Source organism: Balaenoptera physalus, assembly GCF_965194825.1.
Source record: "Balaenoptera physalus genome assembly, chromosome: 20".
NCBI classification, from domain to species: domain Eukaryota; kingdom Metazoa; phylum Chordata; class Mammalia; order Artiodactyla; family Balaenopteridae; genus Balaenoptera; species Balaenoptera physalus.
This window is the reverse complement of record NC_138901.1, coordinates 56,531,750-56,553,998: the sequence shown is the minus strand read 5'-3', so window position 1 is coordinate 56,553,998 and position 22,249 is coordinate 56,531,750. Positions and strand designations below refer to the sequence as shown.

The window sequence follows — 22,249 nt, the reverse complement described above, 5'->3', positions numbered from 1 at the left end:
AGTGACCTCTACTGACTCCTGGCAGAACTAAACAAGCTGAAGGTGGAAAGGATGATCAAAAGGATGAATGGAAGGCAGTTCTGAAACTTATCAGGCACCCCTCCCACTAAACTTCTGTCCAGTAAGTCCTGCTATCTCTCTGATCTCAACCTGAGGCCTGTGGAGGTGTCCTGCTGTCACCCTCCATGTCCGCTGAGCTCATCACACTGGGGTGAGGGTTGGAAAAAGAGCCTTGGAGTTGTAGCTGATGATCCAACAAATAAAAACGAGAAAAAGGAAAAGTCACAAGATTTAAAAAAAGAGAGAAATGGGTAATAGGAAATGGCAGGAAGCAACACCCTTTCTTTCCTCATCCCTCCCCGAAACCAAAGAACTCCCCCACTCAAAAATAACAGAGCACACAGAAAGGAAAGTATAATTTATATGTACAACCAATAAACCTGATACAGAAGAGGGGACTGGGACAGACCAGGAGTGGGTGTGAAGAGACCGGGAAAGGAGCAGCAAGAAAGTGAAGGGGAGCGAAGAGCAAGTGGGGGGTTCGCCATGCAAACTGCCACTCTCCCCAGCCCCTCCTGGGGAGGAGGATGTGCCCATGTCTCCCCAGCCTGCCCTCCACTATTTTGCTCTGGTCCCAAAGGCAAGGTGGTCCCCTGACTAGGCCCCCTGCCTGACCCACTCAAGTTTAGTCCATATCCAGGTCTTCAGGAGGGAGGGGAGAAGTCCTCCAAGAACCTGAGCCCCAAAACTGGGGGCTCCCCCCACATCTGGCCCATTGTGTTCTCCGCCACCCTTTCTAGGTTACCTGGGTCCCTAGGACAGATTGGGGAGCTCCTCTTTGGCTTAAGGGAGTATCACCCAAATATTACTCTTCGTAGGGGTGGTCCTTGGTCCCTAGGGAGGGGGGAAGATTCCCAACACAAGATGCCGGTACGCAGGAGGTAACTGAGCCAGTGAACGGCGCCTTTATTCTGAGGCTGAACAGCAATGGACTCCCTCCCTTGTTAACTGCTCCGCCCTCCCTTTGGGGGGAGGTAGGGGAAGGAAACATGCAGCCGCCCCCTCCTCTTCCCTTCCACCCTCCCAGGGCTCACTGTCACCCCTCTCTAAAGTCACCCTCCTCTCTTGAAAGCTCTTTTCCCCACCAAAGTCCCTAAAGGCCGGGCAAGGCTAACCCCCCACTTCTGCAAGAGATGGAGCTTATGCTGCAGGAATACGAACTGGGGAGGCTCCACCTCTTTCCTCCCCACAGCCGCTTACTGGGAAGCTGTGTGTGTTGGGCAGTGGGGGATACAGGTACTTGGAAGACCCTGCTAACCACCTCCCACCCAGACCTCTTCTCACCAGCACAGTCTTCAAAGCACGGTGGGAAAGGTGCACGGGGTGGAGAAGGACAAAGGGCCCTTCCTGAAGAGAGCTGTAGAGAGGGGCAAAGGGGCTCCTAGCCCAGTGGGGGCCCGAGGGGTGGGGAAGGCGGAGGACTGGCAGCAGGCCCCAGAGCCTGAGCTGGGGGTCGGCCTCGGGGACGGGGCCTGGGTGAAGGGCAGGCCTGGGATCCGGTCAGTCGTCTATACAGATCACCTCCCCGGCTCGGGGCTCCTTCCGATCCAGCCCGTCTGACACCAATGCCCCCACCATTTCCTTCTCCTTCTTCACCAGCACTGGAGGGCCGTTGGTGGCGGCTGTTTGGGAAGGGGGTAAGGAAGGGTCAATCCCTCCTTCACTTCCCATTGTCGACTGCTTCCTGACGACAGTATGTTCTTACTTCTAGGTCACCTCATGCCACATCCAATTTTCTAAGGTAGGGATGGGAAAAAATCTCTCTCTCTGAGATTCCCCACTGTACGCATGATGGAACACGTGTTCCAACTTTCACCGGAACCCCCTTCCAATTTCATATTCTCTTTCTCTGAAGTAAACAGCTGGAGGAGGCTCAGGTAGGAGGTACCAAGCCACAGAACCACTAAAACCCTAGATGAGGTTTCTGACGATGGGAATGGAAGAGAAGTTAAGAAAGGGGTGGGAAAAACAAAGTCCAGAGCCACTCCATTCCATAAAACACTGGATACTTCCAAGGAAATGAGATGGGCTGGACAAGTAAAAGGGTAGCTGAGCAGGGATGAAGCTTGGAAAAGGAAGAATGCAAGAAGCAGGAGGCAGGAAGTCACCAGCTGACCTGTGATGAAGGACCCTGCAGGCATCTGGCTGTAATTGGCGCCTGCGGCGGCCAGGGCCCCTACGGGTGCGGCGCTGAAGGCCGCCCCGTACCCCGGAGGTGTAGCGTACGGACCCGGGGGGAAGGCCTGGAAGAGAGAGCGAGCCCACATTAGAGGGTCCACAGTCCGAGAGGAAAGAAGCTGTCGGGGAGACATCATGGGCCAAACTCCAGAACTACTGAGGGGTTTCATACAGGCAGGGAGACTCAAGGCTGATGCTGGAGCAGGTCGTTGTTCCACACTACACGGGGCTCTGAAGGAGGTGTTCGTATGTGTGCGTGCAGGAGGAGTACCAACAGGGAAAACTGGAGTCGGGGGAAAGAGGGTTACCGGTGTGGGGTGAGGCTCCGTGCCCTTGCTGGCCAGCCGGCTGAGGATGCTGCGCTCGGACATCTGAAGGCGGGCTGCGATGGGGGGTATTCGGGACAGCGTGGCTGGCAGGCGGGTCACGTCCGCCTTCATGTCGCTCAGCAACTCCTCCAGCTGGTTCAGAACTGGGGCCCGGGCCACGGAGAAAGAAGGGCAAGAGAAAGACAGGGAAAGGGAGAGATGGAGCCAGGAAAAGAGATGAGGAATCAGATGGACAGATACAGTCAGAGAAAGAGAGAGAGGAGGGCACAGATGTCGAAGAATCAGAGACCAAGGAAATGACAGAAGTAGAAAAAAAGAGCAACTCGGGGACAAAGAAAAAGTGTCAGGTAAAGAGGCAGAGAGACCAGATCACCACAGAGGACAGATGGAGAGAAAGAAGAAAGGAAAAGGGAATATGGAGAAAAGGTAGATAGGGGAGGGAGGACATCGGAAGACATGGGGGCGGGGAGTTGTCAGAACATCCCATACTGAAAGAGTGAGGTTTTGGGGTTGGGGATGATGGGGAGGAAATAGTCAGGAGGCGTGGGAGGTGGTAAGTGGTGTCAAAGACTTAAGGAATCAAAGTTTTAATATGTAAGGGGGGAGGGAGGTTAGAGGGTCAGCATTACAGATTCAAGGAATTAGAACAGGAGTCAAAGGGGCCAGGAATCAGTCACTACATCAGACAGGATTAGATGGTTAGAGGGCTTTAGAACTTAATCTATTATTATCAAGGTAAGAGGGTTTGGGAGGAAGGGTTGAAGGTCAAAGGGAAGTTTCATGGGGTAGGGTCAGAGGGTGGGACGGTGGTGGTTTCTGCTTCATGGGGTGAATGAGATGTGAGGAACGTGATTTGTGGGACCGGGGGTAAGGACTTTTGCGGACCATACACAGGCCAGGGCCCCAGAGAGGGTGCTATTAGCAATATGGCAGGTGTGTGGGTCAGCGAAGAAGTTCCGCCCTGTGGAGGGGACGTGGCACAGTCTCACGGAGATTGGGGGGTGGGGGGGAAGGTCCCTCCCTTAGGCACTGATGTGAATGCTCTTGGGCACGGATGAGGGGGGGCTGCACGAATCCTAGAAGCTAAAAACCAAGGGGGTACCAGGTGGGTCGGGGTGGGGTTAGAGGTCAGAGGGGGGTGGTTCAGAGGGTAAAAGGGTCAGAGGGGTGGGAAGATTTTGAGGGGTGCGGGGTGAAGACTTACGCAGCGTTGTGGGCCCTCCCCCGCGCGGGGCCGCCGCGGCCCTTACCCTTGTGCAGCACGGCGTTGGCCGGCTTGTTCCCCGCCAACGACTCCTTGGAGAGGTGCTGGTGGCTCTCGGCCAGGCACTCGGCCTCGGCGAAGCGGGCGTGGAGGGCCATGGCGGGGTGCGCCGGCTCCTGTGATAGGTTCAGGTAGGCCGCCCGCCGCAGCTGCTCCTCAATCACCAGCGCCTGCTCCAGGAGCTAAGGGCGTGGGGAGGGGGTGAGTGCAGGGAGCTGCCAGCAGCAAGCACGCAGCTCGGGGCTGGAGACCCACCCTGCCCTCACCACCAGCCCAGACCCCCAGCTCCACACCAATACTGACTGCGACCCCGATCCAGACCACAGTGCCAAACACAAGGTGACCCTCTGGTCTTTGCCTCAGGCATCGCCTCAACCCTCAAGGTATTAACCTTGCCTACATTCCAACCAGATCTGGTCCCACTTCTGACCCAAGCCCCTCTTCAACGCTGTTCCTTTCCTCCCTCATCCTCACCTTGAATCTCCGGGCCAGGAACTTATTTTTCATCTCCAGAAAGTTCCCCTTATTGGCTTCAGTTTTAAATGGCTCGTTGATAATGGCAAACTGAGCATCATTCTGGATGTCCTGCCACCGTGCATAGCCATGGCTGCCAATGAAGGAAGTGGACCATCAAGGAATTTAACAGGGCTAGGCTGGGCTGTGAACACGCCTTCCTTTTGGCCTGGTCGCCCCAAAGTGTGGCACTAGGCCCCCTTCCCTACGTGTGGACTCATCTTCTCTGTAGTTCCCCTCTCTCCAGGTTGAAAGAACATTTTTTTTCTTGCATTTGTATCCAAGGATACAGGACAATCCCAGCCAGAAGCCAATAGTCATGTCTTCGGTGCCAGATCTCATTGAGTTTCCCCGAGGAAATAGCTGCCCGTTCCTCATTCTGCCACAGCGTGTGGAGCTCTGAAAAGAGGACAGAAGATAGATGAGGCATTAGGGGTTTGTGAAGCACATCCAGCCCAACAGACTGGTATAGAGGAGCGAACTGAACAGTGGGGCAGGACTAAGGGCTTTTTAGGAGGAACAGGACAAGGTTAGGTGAGGGGTTAGGAATAAAACTAGTTACAAACAAGGTTCAAGTTAGGATTAAGAGTACAGGTGAGATCAAGGCAGTTTTGGAGCTAGGAGTACACTTAAGGAGGACCAAGGGCAAGGATCAGAGACAGCATGCACCATTTCACTGGCAGTGACTTGGAATTAAAGGCGGAAGGAGGCCTCAGGCCCAAAGAGAAACCCCGTGAGGATGAGCTAACCCCAGTGAGGAGCAGAGGGCAGTGAGAACCCCCCCACCTGTGAAGCCACCATCTGCAATATTGAACATGAACCGCGGCTTCTCTGCCTTCTCCTCACGTCGCCCGTTGGACCGCGGCTCGTCTCGAGGAGGCCCAGGTCGAAGCTCCCGGTCCCCTTTTACATCTTCTGCTACGGCAGACGGGGCAGAGCTCACACCTCAGGAGAGTCTCCTCCCAGGTCCCAAGACTACTCTCTGTAGTGTACTGGCCCCTGGAATAGCTACCCACCCAGGACCCAGGCATTTGGTTCCCCAGATTCCACCTCCCCTCCCCTGATTCCCTCAGGGACCCAGGTGTCCGGTCCTTCCACCCATTACCTCTCTTGCCCAAATCCCCCGTCTCCCCCTCCGGCCTCTCCCTGTGTTCCTGTCCATCCATCGGCTTCTCCTCCCCCCTCTCTCCAGGCGTCGACTCTGTGGCTGTGGGAGGGGGTAGGGGACAGGAAGGGAGGATGTCACCCTCATCCCCTGACCCCAGAAGAGGGAACCCCCAAATTCTAAGCCCCCCATCACCCCTAAGGCCATGCACCCACCTGACTTCTCTCTGTCCCCACGGTACCCAGGTTCAGGCTCCATCTCTCCAGGTACCCCTGACACCTCATCCTCTAGAGGAATCTTCCTTGGCTCCAGCCGTTCCCCAAGTGATGGGGCTGGGCTGGGGGTATCAGCCTAAAAGAGGACAACGGAGTCAGGATGAAGTGGAGGCTTCTAGACACCTGCCTCCACGACTCTGCCACTCCCTCCCCTCAAAGGAAGCCAGGTAGCCACACACCTCTGTTTCCATCTTCTCCCCAATTTTGCTATTCTTCTCTGGCTTCTCCTCCTGGTTTTCTGCTTCATCCTTCTCCAGAGGTGTCCTTATGCCATCTCCTTTCTCACTGGGAGCTGGAGTAGCTGCAGGGATAAGGCGGAGTGAGGCAGGCGGAAACTCGCCACCCCAACTCCAGTCCCTCGGCTTCTAACGGACACTGGCCCCATCTGTCTCTCCCGCCATCCTGAGCCGATTACCAGGTTTTGAGGTGCAAGGACTGTTTGCAGCAGAAGCCTCAGGAGTGGTGGGAGACGTTTTGGTAGGAGAGGAGGCTCTGGAGGAGCGCTTGGAGTCAGCACTGGGGTCGGGCATCAGCTCCGGCATAGACCAGCGCCCATTGATGTGCTCAAACTCCTGAACCTGAAGGGCGCGGGGGAGTCGTAGAGACAGGGATCAGCTCCAGCGCCTGGACACATAACAGGCTCCAGCGCTTCTCCCTGTCTCGCACCAGCGTGAGTCCGGGACTCAGGGACGAGAGGCAGAGGAGCACAGGGTCTAGGGGGCCAGCCTCCTTGGGTGAGGGGAAGACGGATACCTTCTTCTTGACGAGAGACATGACTCCAATGCGGGTCAACACTTGCTGGCGACTCAGTCCCTCCCGAGGGACCCCGTCAGCAAAGGTTTCAGAGCCGTCTGCCCCGGGCTCACAGAGATGGCGCATGAACAAAGACACATAGGCCCTAAGGAGCACGGGGGTGGGAGGTGGGTTAGGAGAGCCTTGGGGGGACAGGGCAGTAAAGGGGGCACAGGGATTACTGAACCTGAAACTCCCGGGTGCCAGGGGTCCTCCCCTGGGCCTCTCAGTCTCACCATCACCTGTCCTCCAAATCCTAGCTCCCCCATCTGCCCCTCCCCTTGCATTTCCACAGTTCCCTTGGCCTTGGTTACTTCATTCCTAGGCCCCATCAGTCAGCTCTTCATCCTTCCCACCAGCTCCCCCTGCCAGGTTATCGTGGTCAAATAAATGTGAGGCAAGGACAGCCAAGGCGAGGCTCCTGTCTCAACTGCCTCTCCCATTGGGGAGGAAGCCCGGCCTCCCTGCTCTAGGCTCATCTGAGGGGAGGTGGGGCAGGCTGAGCCCACCCCCCAGGAAACTGAGCCAGGAAACACTGTCTGGCAGGGAGTACGGTGATCAGTTGAGTAAGGTCACATCATATGGTGGCCAAGAGGAAGGCAGTAACACCCCAAATTTTTACCCTTCCATCCAACTCAGCCCTGTATCACCCCCACTCACTTGAACTCTTTTTCTGTCTTGCCCCTGAGGTCCCGCACCAGCCACTGGGTGGTGAAGGCGTCCTGTGGTGGCATGCCCCAGCGCATCACAGCGTTGAGGAAGGCCTTCCGCTGACGGGTGTTGAATCCCAACACCTGATGACGGGGGCAAGGAGGGAGTGGGCAGTGAATGTCCAGGATCTCACTTCTTGGTCTATTCTACCCTCAGTGACTCAGCTTCAATTTCCTTCATTCTCTCCTCAGGGGCCTAGGCCAGCTCTCACCTCAATGTTGCCCCCAACTCGAGCCAGCAGTGGAGGCAGTGGCTTATCCTTTTCGTTCCGGAGCTGCCTCTTGGACTGTCGACGCCCTGGGTGGGGAGATGGTGACCCCGGTTAGTAGAGTTGCCACCTCCTCCACCCCTCACTCTCTCCTAGCCCTCCATTCTCACAAGATACAGAACACAGGAAAGGCCTGTGTCAGCTCTGAGGCGCTTCTAATTTTCCTCCCGGTGCATTCAGAACTACTAACCCAATAGGTCCAAAAGAATCGAGTCATACTAAAAAATCAGTAGCACCTATATGATGCAAGCAAGATTACTGGTGGGAATGTAAAATGATGTAACCTTTCTTGATCTTTCATCTAGGTATCTAAGCCTGCATGGTTATGTACTCCCAATTTTAACAGTGGCGAGATTATAGATATTTCTTCCTTTTTGCTTACCTGCAATCTTTACTTTTTCTACAAATGAGCATTTTGTATAAAAATAGTGGGCTTAATAGCCAATGGGAAGTGAAATGGGAAGAGGTGTGGTAGAAAGACAGGAAAACAGATGCCACCTTCAGGACGCTCATCAAAGTCTTCATCCTCCTCCTCTGATCCCACTGAGTATTCTGACTGGTTATCTGCGAGGGGAAGGGCTCAGTGGTCAGTGATGGCTCCCTGGATAAGCCCAGGCTGGGGCCCTTCTGTCTGGACGCCTCCCCTCGGAGACTTCTGCACCTTCACTCTGGCCTCGGCCCTCCTAGGGATGCCGGATGACTGCCTGCAGTCTGACTCAGGACCACACACCATGTCCACTCACCCACCTACCTCCTGACTCCTGCATAACCCACTCTAAACAGGGACCCCTGGGTGTCCATCTGAGCCCTCTGCAACTGCTAGATAGCTGAGATCACCTGCAAATCCACCTGGCCTCCGGGTAGCTCCCAGCGTCCCTTCCTAATCTCCTTCCACTTCGCAGGGAAGGCCCTGACTTCTAAGCCTCTCTTTTCCTCTAAACGCCCCCAGCTCCAAGCTCCTTCTCAGCACCCGCCCCTTCTCGGTTCCTCCGTCAGGGGCGGTCCTCACCCTGGTCCTCCTGAGCGGCATCGTTGTAGTTAACCTGCTTGCGGACCCTCTTGCCTTTGCCGAGGTTTCGGGCCAGGTCCTCCTGCTGCTGCTCGTAGTGGTGTCTCAGCAGCTTCTCCCAGTAGTCGGGGTCCACGTTCTCCTCCTGCTTGATGATCTCTCGTTCGATTTCCTCAATCTGAAGGGCAGCAGGACGAGCGCTGAAGGCCTCCCCTGCCAGTCCTGCCACCATGACAAAATCCCTACTCGCCTGTCTCCGCCCAGCCCTAGACCTCGGCGCTGTGTGTAAGTCCTCTGTGTAAGTTTTCCGTACCTCTTACCTGCAATATGCTTCTCCTCCTCGTTATTTCCCTCTTTTCCAAACCTCTCCTCTAGTGCCCTCTGTGTCCCTCCCACTCTGACTCAGAAGGTTCCCTCCCGAGTTTATCACCGCCTTCTCTGCCTAAGTTTTCTCCAAAGTCCAGTCTCACCCTTTAGACCAAGAAGTTGTTTGAGGTCCACTACCGCTCTTTGATGGGCACTGGGGTAAGAGATCAGATAAAAAACAAGAGCGAAGGGGGATCCTCCAACTTCAAGGTCCGGTCAAGGACGTCGGGCACCACCCTTCAGAGATGGCCCGGGATGGACAGTGTCTGGCCCCAAGCCTCTCACCTTGTCTTCTTCCCTCACCACGTACTGGGCCACCTTGAAGGAGCTGAGATACTCGTTCATGTTCTGCACATCAGTGTCCTCAGTTGCATCCTGGTTCCGGTCCAAGAGCCGAGCGATGGCCTCGTTGTCATAGTGAATCACACTGCTGTCCTCCTCCTTGTTCTCCCCTGGTGGAGTTGGGGAACGAGAGGGGACTCTGAGCTCTAACCAGAACCTCGGGCAGAACTTTGAGAGACATCAGAGGAAAGCCTTCCCCTCTGCTTCCTTTTCACGGGAGCTCTGGAGGAGAAGGCCCTTTTCCCTGGACGTCTACACAGAGATTTGTTGTTGTTTTCAACCTTACAGGTAAGGAAAGAAGCCAACCTTCCTCCAAGGATGCCGAGAAGAGATTTTCTTCAGGGAGTTTCAGAAGAGAAGTGCTCATAGACAGCAGAGACCTGCTTACAGGGAGCTGCAGAAAAGGCTCTCACCCTCATTTTCATCCTTAAATAGCTCCTCGGTGCCGAATTTGAGGATGTCGTCCAGCTCCTGCTTGGACATGGAGCCCGCCTTGGAGCCCAGTCCAGGCCGCACCACCAGATGTGTCAGCATCATCTTTCTCTTGGCCACCTGTGTGATTCGCTCTTCCACTGATGCGCGAGTCACAAACCGGTAAATCATCACTTTGTTGGCCTGGCCGATCCGATGAGCACGGCTGAAGGCCTGCAGGGGCCGGAAAGTGGGGGTGGGCCAGGGGAGTGGCAGGGGAGACACCCCCTACATGCTCTGGAAAAGAGGCTGACAAGGAAGGGTCTTCTACCCACCAAGAGGTTTATTTCTGACCCCAGAACAGACAGACACGTCTCCTTGCTCAAAGGGGCTCCAGGAGGCGTGTTCTCACCTGGATATCATTATGGGGGTTCCAGTCTGAATCAAAGATGATGACAGTGTCGGCAGTGGCCAGATTGATGCCCAGGCCTCCAGCCCGGGTGGACAGGAGGAAGCAGAATTGTTGGGCCCCCGGAGCTGGGAGGCAAGAATTAGGAAATCAGGCCTTTCTTGTACCCAGCAGGTCTGTCCACCTGCTCCTAGATGTTCCCTGACTGCAAACAACAATGCCCTCAACTCAAAAGCCCAGGTGGCTAATATCCTCCCAGGCCAGCACCCTGCCATCCCAGGGACCTACGCACAGGTTTCTTGGGCCTCCCACACCCAGCAGGGACCAAGGCACCCCTCACCATTGAAGCGATCGATGGCCTCCTGCCTCAGGGCACCAGTGATGCCGCCGTCAATGCGCTCATACTTGTAGCCTTCGTAGTCTAAGAAGTCCTCTAGCAAGTCTAACATTTTGGTCATCTAGAGCAAGAGAAAAGGCAGGAGTCTAGAACGACGAGGCAGTGGGATGCGCCCTGTCTGTTCTGACTACCTCTTTATCCTCTCTCAACCCCAGTCCTTACACTCGTACCCTGCCCTGTCATATACCCCCCGGAGCTGCTTCCTCCACCCCCAGCTCCTCCTGGGACATTCCTGTCATTCTCTCTCTCTTGATTTAAGACCATTTCTCCTAAGGCAGAGGTTCTCCTCTGACACCCATGACAAGGTTTCAGGGAAATCTATGAATCCCCTGAAAATCTGTACGAAATTGTCTAGTTGTGTGTGCAGTTTTCTGGAGAACAGACCCACAGCTTTCATCAGATTTCCAAAAGGTCTGTGCTCTCCTCCCTTCCCCAATAAGGTTAAGAAACAGTACCAGTCCCAGAGACGACCTTTAGGAGGCAGACGGCTCACCCTTCCCCTTCTCCCCTTTTGGCATACAGAAACTGGTCTACAACTTCCAACAGCCTTAATTAAGAACAGGGATCAGAGACCAAGATGAACTTAGCTACACCAGCAACTCTTATGGGTGTGATTGCCTAACCTCGCATCCCGTGGCAACCACAGGAACGAGGTAAGCGATTATCTGATGGTGAGAAAGACCTACAGGGATGGGTCACCTGCGAGAAGATGAGCACTCTGTGTCCTTGCTCCTTCAGCTTCCGCAGCATCTTCTGCAGCAGCATGAGCTTCCCAGACGCCTTAATAAGTGCCCCACCCTCATATGCCCCACTGGGAAGTTTGGGGGACTCCTGAAAAGAAGGCAGGAAGAAAGGAGGAGAGGGTCAGTGAGCACGCCCCCGTATTCTGACTATGCCTAGAAAGCTGGAGGCCCAAATCCAGGCTCCACACCTTTACAATTCCTACTCTTCTCAGAAATCCAGTCTCTGGCCTCCCAGCCCAACTCCAGCCCTGTGCTCAACCGCCCATGTTTCCACAGAGCCCGGCGTTTCACGCCCCCAGCTCCCGTATCTACCATAGCAGCCACGGGAAAGAGGTAAGGATGGTTGCAGCACTTCTTAAGGTCCATCATGATGTTAAGCAATGACACTTGGTTCCCACCTCCTCGTGAATTCAAGGCCTCAAAATTTCGGGTCAGGATATACTTGTAGTATTTCCTAAAGCCCAGGGCAGGGGCATAGAAGAGACACAATACAGGAAGCAATTATGATGTTGCATTTGGTCACCAACTCTTGGAAAGCTGCCACCAAATCCTCAACCCTGGTCCAGGTAACCCGCCTTGCATCTCACTTCTGCATGGGGCTCAGCTCCACGCGGACGATGAGCTCTGTCTTGGCCGGCATATTCTTAAAGACATCAGCCTTCAGCCTCCTCAGCATATGTGGCCCCAGCAAGTCATGAAGTTTCTTAATCTGGTCTTCTTTGGATATGTCGGCAAACTCCTCCAGGAAGCCTTCCAGATTGCTAGTAGCCAGGAGAAAAGGAAATGAACAGGCGTCAGGTTCTTTGCCCCTGACCTCAGGCTCTATTCTTCACTTCAGATGAATCCTCCTCCCACTCATCTTCTCAGTCCCTCCACCTCTCCTCTCTGCAGACCACCCTACTGAGCCACTTACTTAAACCTCTCTGGGGTGAGGAAGTTCAGCAGATGGAAGAGCTCCTCCAGATTATTCTGCAATGGAGTCCCTGTCAGCAGCAACTTATGATCTATCTTGTAGCCATTGAGGACCCTGAAAAACTAGAAAATGGGGCAAGGAAAGGCAGAGGGAAGGGCCCATCAGTGGCAAGTGGCTGGCCCACAGTATCACCTTTCCCTGCCTCTAGCTCCTATTTCCTTCAGGATCAGAGGCCCTCACATCCCTAGTCCTCTCCCTCTTCCAACGTTGACTTCTCCCCAGACTTATTCCCAGGCTTCCTGCCTCCCTGATTGCAGAAAGTCCCTGAAACTTTATTTTTTAGGACTAGGGCAAGTAGGAGTCCACAGCCTCAAGTTTCTGAGGCCTGGGTATCTCACTCACCTTGGACTGGTTGTTCTTGAGCCGATGGGCCTCATCCACCACGAGACAGGCCCAGCGGATGGAGCCAAGAGCTGCCTGATCAATGGTGATCAGCTCATATGATGTCAGGAGAACATGGAACTTCACCTGCGCCTCCCTCTGCCAACACAACCATTGTCCATTTGGCTGCCACCCCACACCCAAGCATCTAGGCCTCCACCCCCATTCTCCACGCAGACACCCAGTCCTAACTGAGACTCCCAAAGGGAGCCCGTTGTCCTGTCCTCCAACTTTGACTCCATGCAGGGACTTCTGCATGTGGCCCCCAAACTTCCACCACCTCTCCAGGATGAACAGATCCATGCACACCCCTGGGAGTACCCACTACATCTCCAGGACTGGAGTGCAGAGGCGTGAGGGAAGGTGGAGGAAAGGAAGGAGAAAGCTGAATGGGGAATAAAGGAACTGACGTCCTGGTTGGGGCAACGAAACGACAGATCTGAGGACTTTGGAGGGCATGAGATAGAGGGACTTACCTTCATCTTAAAAGCTTTCTTGCCACCTTTGATGGCATTGTCTTCAAAGGAAAACTCATTCTCACGAATGATGGCTCGGCTGTCCTTGTCACCCGTGTATGTCACCACATAGAACTTGGGTGCCCACATCTGGAACTCCCGCTCCCAGTTAATGATGGTGGAGAGCGGGGCGCTCACCAGGAAGGGACCCTTTGTGTGGCCCTGGGAGTCGAGGGTGGGGGGACCATTAGTCTAGGCTCACGGTTATACAACCCAGTCCACTGCCTGCCGCACCCCTCTCCCCCGTTCTCTGCCCTCACCCTCCACTCCCACCTTCCCCAGTCCAGGCTAGGCCTCAGCACGGCTGTCCCCCTCAGGGCCCGAGAGTCTAGCACCTCCTTATACAGTGAGTAGAGGAAGACGATGGTTTGTATGGTCTTGCCCAGTCCCATCTCATCAGCCAGAATGGTGTCAGTGCCCTGGGCCCACGAGAAGCGTAGCCAGTTCAACCCCTCCAGCTGATACATGTGCAGTGTGCCTCCAGTGGCTGTGATGAACCGTGGCTGAGTCTCGTATTTCACTGTAGGCTGTAGAATCAAGAAGTCAGAAAGCTCAGGGGAACCATCAGCTGCTCCTCCGGTCTTGGCCTCCTCCTCCCCTCTCCCCGGCACTAATATCAAATGGGATTACAAGTCCCTCTCCTGTGGCCTGAGCTTATGAAAGTTCGAGTCTGCAGTGCCTCCCCCTCATTCCTTAAAACAATACCCAGAAGCACTGTGGGGAAGGAAACTGGTAGAAGAGCCCTGTGTGCTGCTGTCTCTAGCAGCTCTCACTCCTGTGCCAAAATTCCTAGCACTCTTGGGGCAAAGCTGAACACTGAAGGAAGAGCTACTGTTCAAAGAAGTTGTTGAAACTCTGGGAGGTTCTGTCAGAAGCCCCCAGGAAATCTGCAATCACCATGGCTCCAGAAATGGGAGACAGGCCAAGCGAGAAGACTTACATCATTAGTAGGAGAGCTGGGAGGCCCATCACCCTGCAGCTCCTTCTTCTTCTTCTTATACTTGCGGGGCTGGGCGGGGTCCTCCCCCATAATTAGTTCTCTGGGAAAACAGTGGGTCTGAGTGAGACCTGGTCCTTGGACCCGCCCCCTGTCCTTCTGAACCCACTCCAGACCTAGCTCCCACTTTCCATAAGCGAGATTTTCTCACATTGCCTTTCTCCCAGGTTCCTTACCCTCACCCCGTGGATTTCAGCTCTGAAGCCAACCCTCCCCACGCCTCGGCACCCTCATCCCCATCACTCAGGCTGGATCTTCTTTCTGTTGCTCACACTGCCTCCTTCCCGACCCCACCGCAAACAACCCAGCCCAGGCTCCCACTGCCCTAAATTCTAGACTGGGTCTGTCCCTACTGCATCTCATTTAATGCTGGAGGTTTAGCTTTCATGCCTCTGCCCTCAGACTCCCTCTAACCCACGACCTAGCTCCCTCACCGGTGTCTCCAGTAGCTTTGTTTATGGTCTTCATATTCAGGGATGTTCATTTCATCTTCCTCCCATGTGGACTGGTCATATGGCAAGTCCCTCCATTTCACTAGATAGTGGTAATTTCCCTTCTTATCCACACTGTGGGGAGGGAAGCCAAGAGAAGGAGCAGGAGGAGAAAGATAATATGTGTCTCAAGTAGAAAAAAGTCATAATAAACACAATTATCAGCAAACATGCAGAATTTGTCACCTAATCCTCAATGGTGGGCCTCTGAAAGGCAGTTTGGAATGGCTGATGTACTACCCTAACCTTTTCAGGATGGCTTCCGAAAAATCAACGATCACAAAACATCCCTGGCTTCAACATCGTTTGTTCATCCAATCAGTATTTACTAAGAATCCACTACGTGCCAGGCACTGTTCCAGGCACGGGTGATTGAGCAGAACTAAGCAGACAAATGACCTATTCCCATGGAGCTCACATTCTATTGGGGGAGGCAGTGATGAAATAGAAAAATAAAAAGACAATGTAACATTAGTCAGTAATAAGTACTGGGAAGAAAGAAGTACTAGAAACACTGGTCTGTATGAACCACGTGTTTCATGTTTTGCTTTTTTCACACCCAGATCCCCAGATTCATGTGTCACTTCTTAAGCTGTTAGAGATTAGAGGAAGCAAGGACAAAGCAGTCAGTGCTGGGCTGGACTTTCCTCCTGGTTCCTCCCATCTCCATAGAGCAAACAAAGCCAGAAGGGCTGGGGCTGCAGTGGGAATTATCCAGTTAGATCGATTATCTGGTTAATCAACAAATACTAACATGGAGCCACAGCGCAACAAGAATAGTGGCAAAACCCAGGTAGGCCTTCGCATGGACCAAGGACCAAGGACTCACCTGTGGTTGATGATCCGGTGGACGGTCATCCACTCTGGCTTGATGCCGAAACGGTAGTACTTCTCCTCCATCTCGGCATAGTGCGGGTCCTTCACCTTGCGTTTGTCACTCTTCCCATCATCCTCACCAGAGCCGTAGTCCAGGGGTGGGGGCTCGTCCATGTCATTCTTCCGTTGGTAGTTTCGGTACATTACCAAGTGGAAAATTTCCAGCTGATGGGGCACAGAGGAGGGAATAGATAGTCCCAACATCCAGAGAGGACAAAAGGAGACAGAGCAGAGGCCGGCAGGGGGAATGGCATGGGAAAGCAAGCAATGAAAGAGGTGGGATGAGGGACATAGTGAATTAAAGCCAAAGCAGGAGAACGAAGAACATGCCAGAGAAGAGAGTCAGAGACAGGACCTGGGTGGGGAGCTAATAAGCAAAAGGAGGAAGGGAATAGGGTTATTAAGACTGGGGCTATCAGTAAAACATGGTTAAGACAGATACGGAAAGAGATGGCGTTAAGGCCGACTAAGGAAAGCCTACGTTATACCTAAGGGAAGGAATCTAACGGAGACTGAGGGAAAGAGAACTGGAGTCCAAGAGAACCAAGTGTGGAAACTAAGGGAGTTGGTAGGGTGTGGGTGGCCAGAGCCCTAATGTGAGGGAAAGCAGAGGGGACGGAAGACAAGAGAACAGCGGGCCAAGAGAGAGAATGGCAGCGAATGGGGTCCCAGGAGACGGGGAAGGAGAGGCCCTTGTACCTGAAGCTCCTTGGCCCAGGAGCAGTGCCAGTAGGACAGTCCTACCCACTTGACAAAGAACTCTCTCTCCGATCTGCCTTGAAGAGGACGTGTGGGTGGGGCATCTGGATTCCCGGCTGCCTGTTGGGGGGCTGGCACTGCCACGGGGGGCTCCCCCCACCGCCAGTGCAGGATCTTCTGCACACGGCCTTTCAGCACAGGACACTTCAGGATGGACGCACACAAAGAGGAAAGAAAGAGGCAGAAAGAGCCCATCATTAGAGTAGGAGGATGGGGGTCCCACAAGGGAATCAAAGGCTAGGTGTGGGGGAGAGTAGAGAAAGAAAGAGCCGGACCTTTGGGCCCCGGAGATGGAGAAGGAGTCGGGGCTGACAACAAACCCTGAGAGATGGGCACACTCACTGTGCATCGGGGACACAGCCATTCGCCGTTGGGGATGTCAGGCAGCGGGGGGTTCAGACAGTGAATGTGGTAGGAGGAGATGCAGGCATCGCAGCACAGGAGCTCCCCGCCATCCTTGCACACACGGCAGTACTCCATGTGGTCGTCCTCTTCCTCCTTCTCCCCCTCCTCTTCCCCCTCCTCTTCATAGTCTTCCTCCTCCTCCTTGGCCTCCCACTGTACCCCCTCCTTCTCCTGGGAGGCCAAGGACAGACACAGACACGAGAAAGAGGATAAGGAGTGAGGCTGGAAGACAGAGCCAAACCAGGACAGCTAGATCCTAGAAGTGCAGAGAAGACTGGTGGGAACAAAGGAACAGGACACCTCAGTTCCCAAAAATGCTAATTTTCGGGGCAAAGGGATGGGGGAGAGGAACAAACTAGGATCTTGCACACTTAAACATCTGCTACTGAGAAGCCTAGGCATCTGGGGCTAGGGAGAGGACAAGAGAAAGCAAGGAGGAAAGAGATGGGTGGGTCCCTGAGGGCCGTAAGAGGTGGCACCAGTACTCACACAGTGGGGGCAGCTCCATTTGCCCTCAGGAGCCCGGTCAAGCTCAGGATCAAGGCAGACGAGGTGGTAGGCACGAGGGCAGGTGTCACACAGAATAATTTCCCCACCCTGCTGGCACACCTCACAGTAATCCTGGTGATCCGTCTCGTAGCCATCAACCTCCTCCTCCCCGGCCACTGCAGGACAGCCCAGGACTGTCATATACCCCAGTGGACGCAAAGGGAACAGAGAGAGAGAAGGAGAGCGGAATGCGGGAGGGGAGAGAAAGAGAAAAGGGTTCAATAAAGAAGTCAAAACTACAAATAAGAAAGACAACGAAGGAATGAAAGGAAGGCTGAATGACAGGACTGCACACAGCTGACACCGCTTACCCTTCTTCTTCTTCCTTCCTGGCCGGCCTCTCTTTAGTTTCTTGGTGCGGACAGGGCCATCAGGGCGGCCTGAGGCACTGTGGACACTGCCACTGTCCAGGTCTGACTCCTCAGCCTCTGGTTCAGGGCCCTCGTCACTCTGGAAAACATACTGCCCATAGCCCCCGTGGCTGTCAGAGAGGCCAAATGGATTCCACTCCCCTCCCCAGGCCTTGGGCTCCCGCTCCAGCTGCCCTCATGGACCCTTGTGTCTGGACCCCCAGCCCCTGACCACACCCCAGAAGTATAATGGACAGGGAGGGGCCACTCACCGAGCCCCCCTTCTTCCTCTTGCCACCCAGCAGCCCTAGTTTGATCTTGAGTGGTGCCATCTTCTTTCCCCGAAGCTTCTTGCGTCCATCAGGCACTCGGGGACTCTTACTCCGCCTCTTGTGGCCTGGACCTGAGTGAGGAGTGGGGTGACAGAGAAAAAGCCGAGGTCATGACATCCAGGAACAATGGAGGCCATAGGGTTTCTGGACCTCTCTGTGGGCTATGGTTTCACTGAGACCCCTTCCTGGACAGCATTTCTTCTACAACAATCAGGGCTGAGTTCTGGACTATAATTTGAGAACATGCGGTTTAGAGGGTGGGGTGACAGTTGTTCCAACCAGAGGGTTTCTTACCTTTGCCCTCTTTGGTTTTGGCTCTTCGGATGGGTGGGGGCTGGATATCAGCAGCAGGGGGTGGTGGAAGGGCGGGGGGTCCGGAAGGTGCTATGGGGGTGGCCGATGAGACAGCAGCTGACACCTGCTCAGCTACAGCTGCGGCCGCTGCTGCCGCCGCTGCCGCCACAGCAGCTGCCGACCCCTTGAAGGGGTTGTTGGCGCTGAACTCTCTCCACTTGGCCCCAAGGATGGTCATCATCTTAGACATTGGGATCTTAGGATTCTTCTTAGCGATCAGGGGCCTGAAAATATAGAAGCAAGACACTCGGACCCTTCACAGATGGTTTGGGAATACTGTCATTTCCCCTCACCAATTAAGTCTATGTACCAGCTAGGATTCCTAGGTGGTGAAAATACGTCCTATGAAGAATAACATCAATTTTGAAACAAAGAAATAAAAAGTTTAAGAAGGAAAAAAAAGTTAAAAAAACAAGAAAAAATTATGAAGAAAAAAAAAAGGCAAAATAAAATTTAAATGCAGATTAAAAAGGATAAAAAAAATATGAGATTAATAAAAAAGCTCTACTTTGGACAACTACTTTACAGTTCGTAAAACACTTCCACACACATAATATCTTATTTCGTCCTCTCAATACTACTAGGAGTTGCTATGAATCTCTGTGTTTTTCTAAAGAGTTCCACGGGCCCTGATGAAGGGTCCCATCAGGTGGAGTCTGATGGGCCACACTGGTTCTGCTCTGCGGTGGGGTGTTAAGCTCTTGTGAGGACGTGGGTGACCCCGGTGCTGACAGAAGCACTGTCTTTAGTAGCGAAGCAGTGAGACAATGGGACTAAGGACCGCTACCAGGGACTGAACACCACTAGGGGCCAGGCACTGAGTGTGCTGAGCTTTCAATCCATCATTCCATCAAATCCCCACAAGACCCCATGAGGTACATACTATGTGCCTATTTTACAGATGCAGAAACTGAAGATCAAACGAGTGAGCTGCCCAACATGACACCGGGACCTGAACCTCAGCAGGCTGCCTCCAGAGCGTTGAACGGCTCTGCTAAAGTGCCTGCTCCCCAAAAGGCATCTCTGCTGTTCTGTACTCTACTGCGGGAGCCACTGAAGCTCAGGTCCCACTGTCAGCAATGCATCCTCCGTTATATACTGGTGTCTAAGGAAGGGACAGAGGACTTGATAACTGAGCAAAGGAAACTGGGGAACACGGATACCACCTCCCCGCTCCAGTCTAGAGAGAAGTCAGGCAGGGGAAACTGGAACTGTTAGACCAAGGAGGGCCATCAGTCCTCCTGAGAGTCTGTCACCACAGCGTTTTCTAACCTCGCAGTGGTACTGTGATCCCCCCAGTGAAGGGTTACTGACTGGAGTCCTTGGATCCTAGGAGTCCAGGAATTCCCTAAGATGACATGTGGAATTTTATGTGTATGTGCTGTGAACTTCTCTGGAGAGCAGTTTCTTAGCTTTCATCAGATTCCAGAAGGGTCCAGGGCCCCCCCCAAATTAAAAGTGTCTGCTCGAGAGGGCTCCCCGTCCCTACTGCACCTCATGAACTGGCTGAAGGCTTTGTAGTTGGTGAGCGTGTGGTAATCCTCCTCAGAGAACACATGCTCCACGTCCTCCAGGCCCCAGGTCAGAAGCAGAGTTGCCGACGACTTCTGTTCCACCTGCTGGCAGAGACCAGGCTTCAGGGACGCAGGTGCCCAGCCTGGGGCCCCCCACATGCCTCTCTACCCACCCACCAGGTTCCCTGGGCTTTCTGCTTCCTGCTCCATTCCCAGCCCAATCCCACTCCTCACAAACCACAGCCTCTCCACTTAGCACCCTGCTCGCCCAGGGCTCTCCCTCCCCCACTCCTCATGCCTGTCATTAATACTGATTTCTCCCCTCACTCCCTAATTCTACTCACCTTTTGCCCCCCATCTCCCTCCCCTTTTTTCCGCCGCTTCGTCTTCTTCTCCTTTTTTTCTCTGTGCTTCCGTCTCCGTTTCCGACCTGGTCCAGTTCCATATTCACTGCCTCCACTCTCTGACTTCTCCCGGTACTCATCTCGCTCAGAGCCAAATTCCTCCTCGCTGTCCTAAGGGAAAGAAATAAAATTTCTTCAGCCCTTCCTTGTGCCAGGAACTGTTCTTAGCACATAACATTTATCGTCTCTTTTGATCTTCACAACAATCCTATGATAGTAACTAATCTATCTTTATCCACTTTTTTGTAGATGAGGAAACTGAGGCACAGAGACCGAAATAAATTGTCCAAGAAGACAGAAGACTGCTAGGCTCTAAATTCATGCAGTCTACCTCCAGAGCCTGTGCTTTCAACTGCTTCTCTGTGCTGCAGGGCAAGTCAAGTCGACAACTGGGCTCTTCACTAGGCTGTGGTGAGTGAGGTTAGGGTCCCAGACCTGGGAGATACAGGCCAGCAAGCGGGGGTGGGGGCAGGTAGAGGGGATCAGGCCTCCCTGACTTCAGGATCCCCACAGTAATCAAGACCAGAGAAAACGTAGGTCTCTAGGGATGGGTCTCCGAGCCTAGCTGTAGAGATAGGAGTCCTGAACACTTACAAGCTTCTTGCGTTTTCGGGGTTTTCCTGGCTTGTTCTCCTTCTGCTTCTTGGGTCCTCTTTTTCTCTTCTTCACACCCAGTGCTGAAGGCAGCAGCCGAATGTCATCCTTATCTTTGGAGCAGAGAGCACCAGAAAACCTAAGCCTCTAGGTTCCCAGTCTCTGCAGCCCCTTCCCTTCCTCACCTCCTCAGTTCCCGCTGCTCTCTAGGAACTCCGGCATTAACTCTTCCAAACCTTGCCTCCCTCCGCTGGATGCAAACAGAGAGTGTTTCGAGTACTCTGGGATGCTCGGGTTCTGAATGGGAGGTCAGGGGTCAGAAGGGAAGAGCAGCCAAACCACTCCCGTCTCTCCCCTCCTACTAACAAGGGACCAGGCTCTAGGCCATGGGCTCTGACTGTGGCAGGTCCTTTTAGTCGCCGCCAGGGCTCCTCCTGCCTTCCCCCTCACTTAGCCAGCTGGCATCCTGCCCAGGAACTGGGGAAGCCATGCCCAGCTGCTGGCCTGGCCTGACCCCAGCACTTGGAGTGGGGAGACACAAGCTGGCAGCTCCCTAAGCCAGATGCTGAGAAGGCAGAGCCAAAGGTGGACACCTGGGTTCTCACACTAACACCCTGGGGCCCTGACATCCTTTCTGTGAGGAGGGAGGCCTCTATTTATATTTCCTCAGATAATCACCAAGCCTCCTGTCACCCCAGCACAGCCCTGGAGGAAAAGAAATCCTCAGTCAGGCATGTTCACTTCTTGCCCACAGGATCATAGTGTCTAGCTCCTTTGTCACACCCTAACCCCATCGAAGAAGGTCTCCACAATTACCTAAACATTCCTCCTCCTCCCAAGGAGACTGGAATGTGCCTCCAAATCTATATACTCCTCCCTGTTCCCTTTGAGAACTCAGGGACCCTGCCTTTTGTCCCCTGGTCTCACCCCTTGTCTCCAAATTTAGTCCCAGACATCCTAACCCATTCATATATAAGCAGTATGGGAGACCCACACAAAGACACGGGCACAGACACACCCCGCATATGCATTCTCAAATGCACAAGCATCACATACTCATGAGCACAAACCCAGAGGACAGCCTGTACCTGCTTTCAGCAGGGCTAGGTCCCTGGCTTTCTCTCCAGATGTCTCTGTCAGAGAGAACGGGGCTGGTTCTTCCCAGATGTCCCCTCTCCCCATTCTCCATGACCCCTGTCGGACTGTGGAGGCTCAGGGGACAGAGAGTAACTCCGCGACGAGGAAGACACCAATGCCACACAGACATGAGGCCCTGTTTGGCCTCCCTCCCCCAGCAAGCACTAGATTAACCCGCCAGACCTGTCTTGCTCAGGCAGAGGCAGCTGTGCAGGAGGGGAAAGTCTGGGCCTGGCCCAGCCCCTTGCTCTAGGACACACAATCCTTCTTCCCACAACAGCCAAAGGAAAATTAGCCACAATTAACACCGGAGGCCTTGGTTTCCACTGCCTCAGAATCTAGGCACCTCCTTCCTTCATTGCTACTTCTCACAGCTCCAGCATCCTGTGCCCTCTTGTGCAGGAAGACACTCTAGGACTGGGGGATTGTGGGAGCGGGGAAGGTGC

At 53.9% G+C, this 22,249-nt stretch overlaps 1 protein-coding gene across 19 annotated transcripts in view; it reads right to left on the bottom strand.

Annotated features, from left to right (window-relative positions):
• Positions 1-403: 403 nt before the first annotated feature.
• Positions 404-22,249, bottom strand: part of CHD3 (chromodomain helicase DNA binding protein 3) — a 25,237-nt gene continuing 3,391 nt past the window's right edge. The window contains exons 1-40 of one of the 19 annotated variants that reach the window (XM_082441813.1): positions 21,755-21,927; positions 20,667-20,779; positions 20,013-20,183; positions 19,649-19,773; positions 18,095-18,378; positions 17,741-17,871; positions 17,430-17,580; positions 17,059-17,252; positions 16,507-16,740; positions 16,105-16,308; positions 15,359-15,570; positions 14,473-14,604; positions 13,982-14,081; positions 13,377-13,568; positions 13,003-13,203; positions 12,488-12,625; positions 12,086-12,207; positions 11,760-11,933; positions 11,485-11,626; positions 11,129-11,260; positions 10,373-10,490; positions 10,036-10,160; positions 9,626-9,857; positions 9,156-9,322; positions 8,505-8,682; positions 7,994-8,059; positions 7,439-7,524; positions 7,177-7,310; positions 6,478-6,622; positions 6,140-6,302; positions 5,904-6,025; positions 5,665-5,800; positions 5,450-5,551; positions 5,131-5,262; positions 4,635-4,743; positions 4,306-4,438; positions 3,772-4,013; positions 2,547-2,710; positions 2,177-2,303; positions 404-1,682 (exon numbers count right to left, since the gene is read on the bottom strand). In XM_082441813.1, coding sequence (XP_082297939.1) covers positions 1,442-1,682; positions 2,177-2,303; positions 2,547-2,710; positions 3,772-4,013; positions 4,306-4,438; positions 4,635-4,743; positions 5,131-5,262; positions 5,450-5,551; positions 5,665-5,800; positions 5,904-6,025; positions 6,140-6,302; positions 6,478-6,622; positions 7,177-7,310; positions 7,439-7,524; positions 7,994-8,059; positions 8,505-8,682; positions 9,156-9,322; positions 9,626-9,857; positions 10,036-10,160; positions 10,373-10,490; positions 11,129-11,260; positions 11,485-11,626; positions 11,760-11,933; positions 12,086-12,207; positions 12,488-12,625; positions 13,003-13,203; positions 13,377-13,568; positions 13,982-14,081; positions 14,473-14,604; positions 15,359-15,570; positions 16,105-16,308; positions 16,507-16,740; positions 17,059-17,252; positions 17,430-17,580; positions 17,741-17,871; positions 18,095-18,378; positions 19,649-19,773; positions 20,013-20,183; positions 20,667-20,779; positions 21,755-21,848 — 6,168 coding nt within the window. In that variant the 5' untranslated portion in view covers positions 21,849-21,927 and the 3' untranslated portion in view covers positions 404-1,441. The other 18 variants (XM_082441811.1, XM_082441829.1, XM_082441822.1 and 15 more) reach the window with 18 other exon arrangements.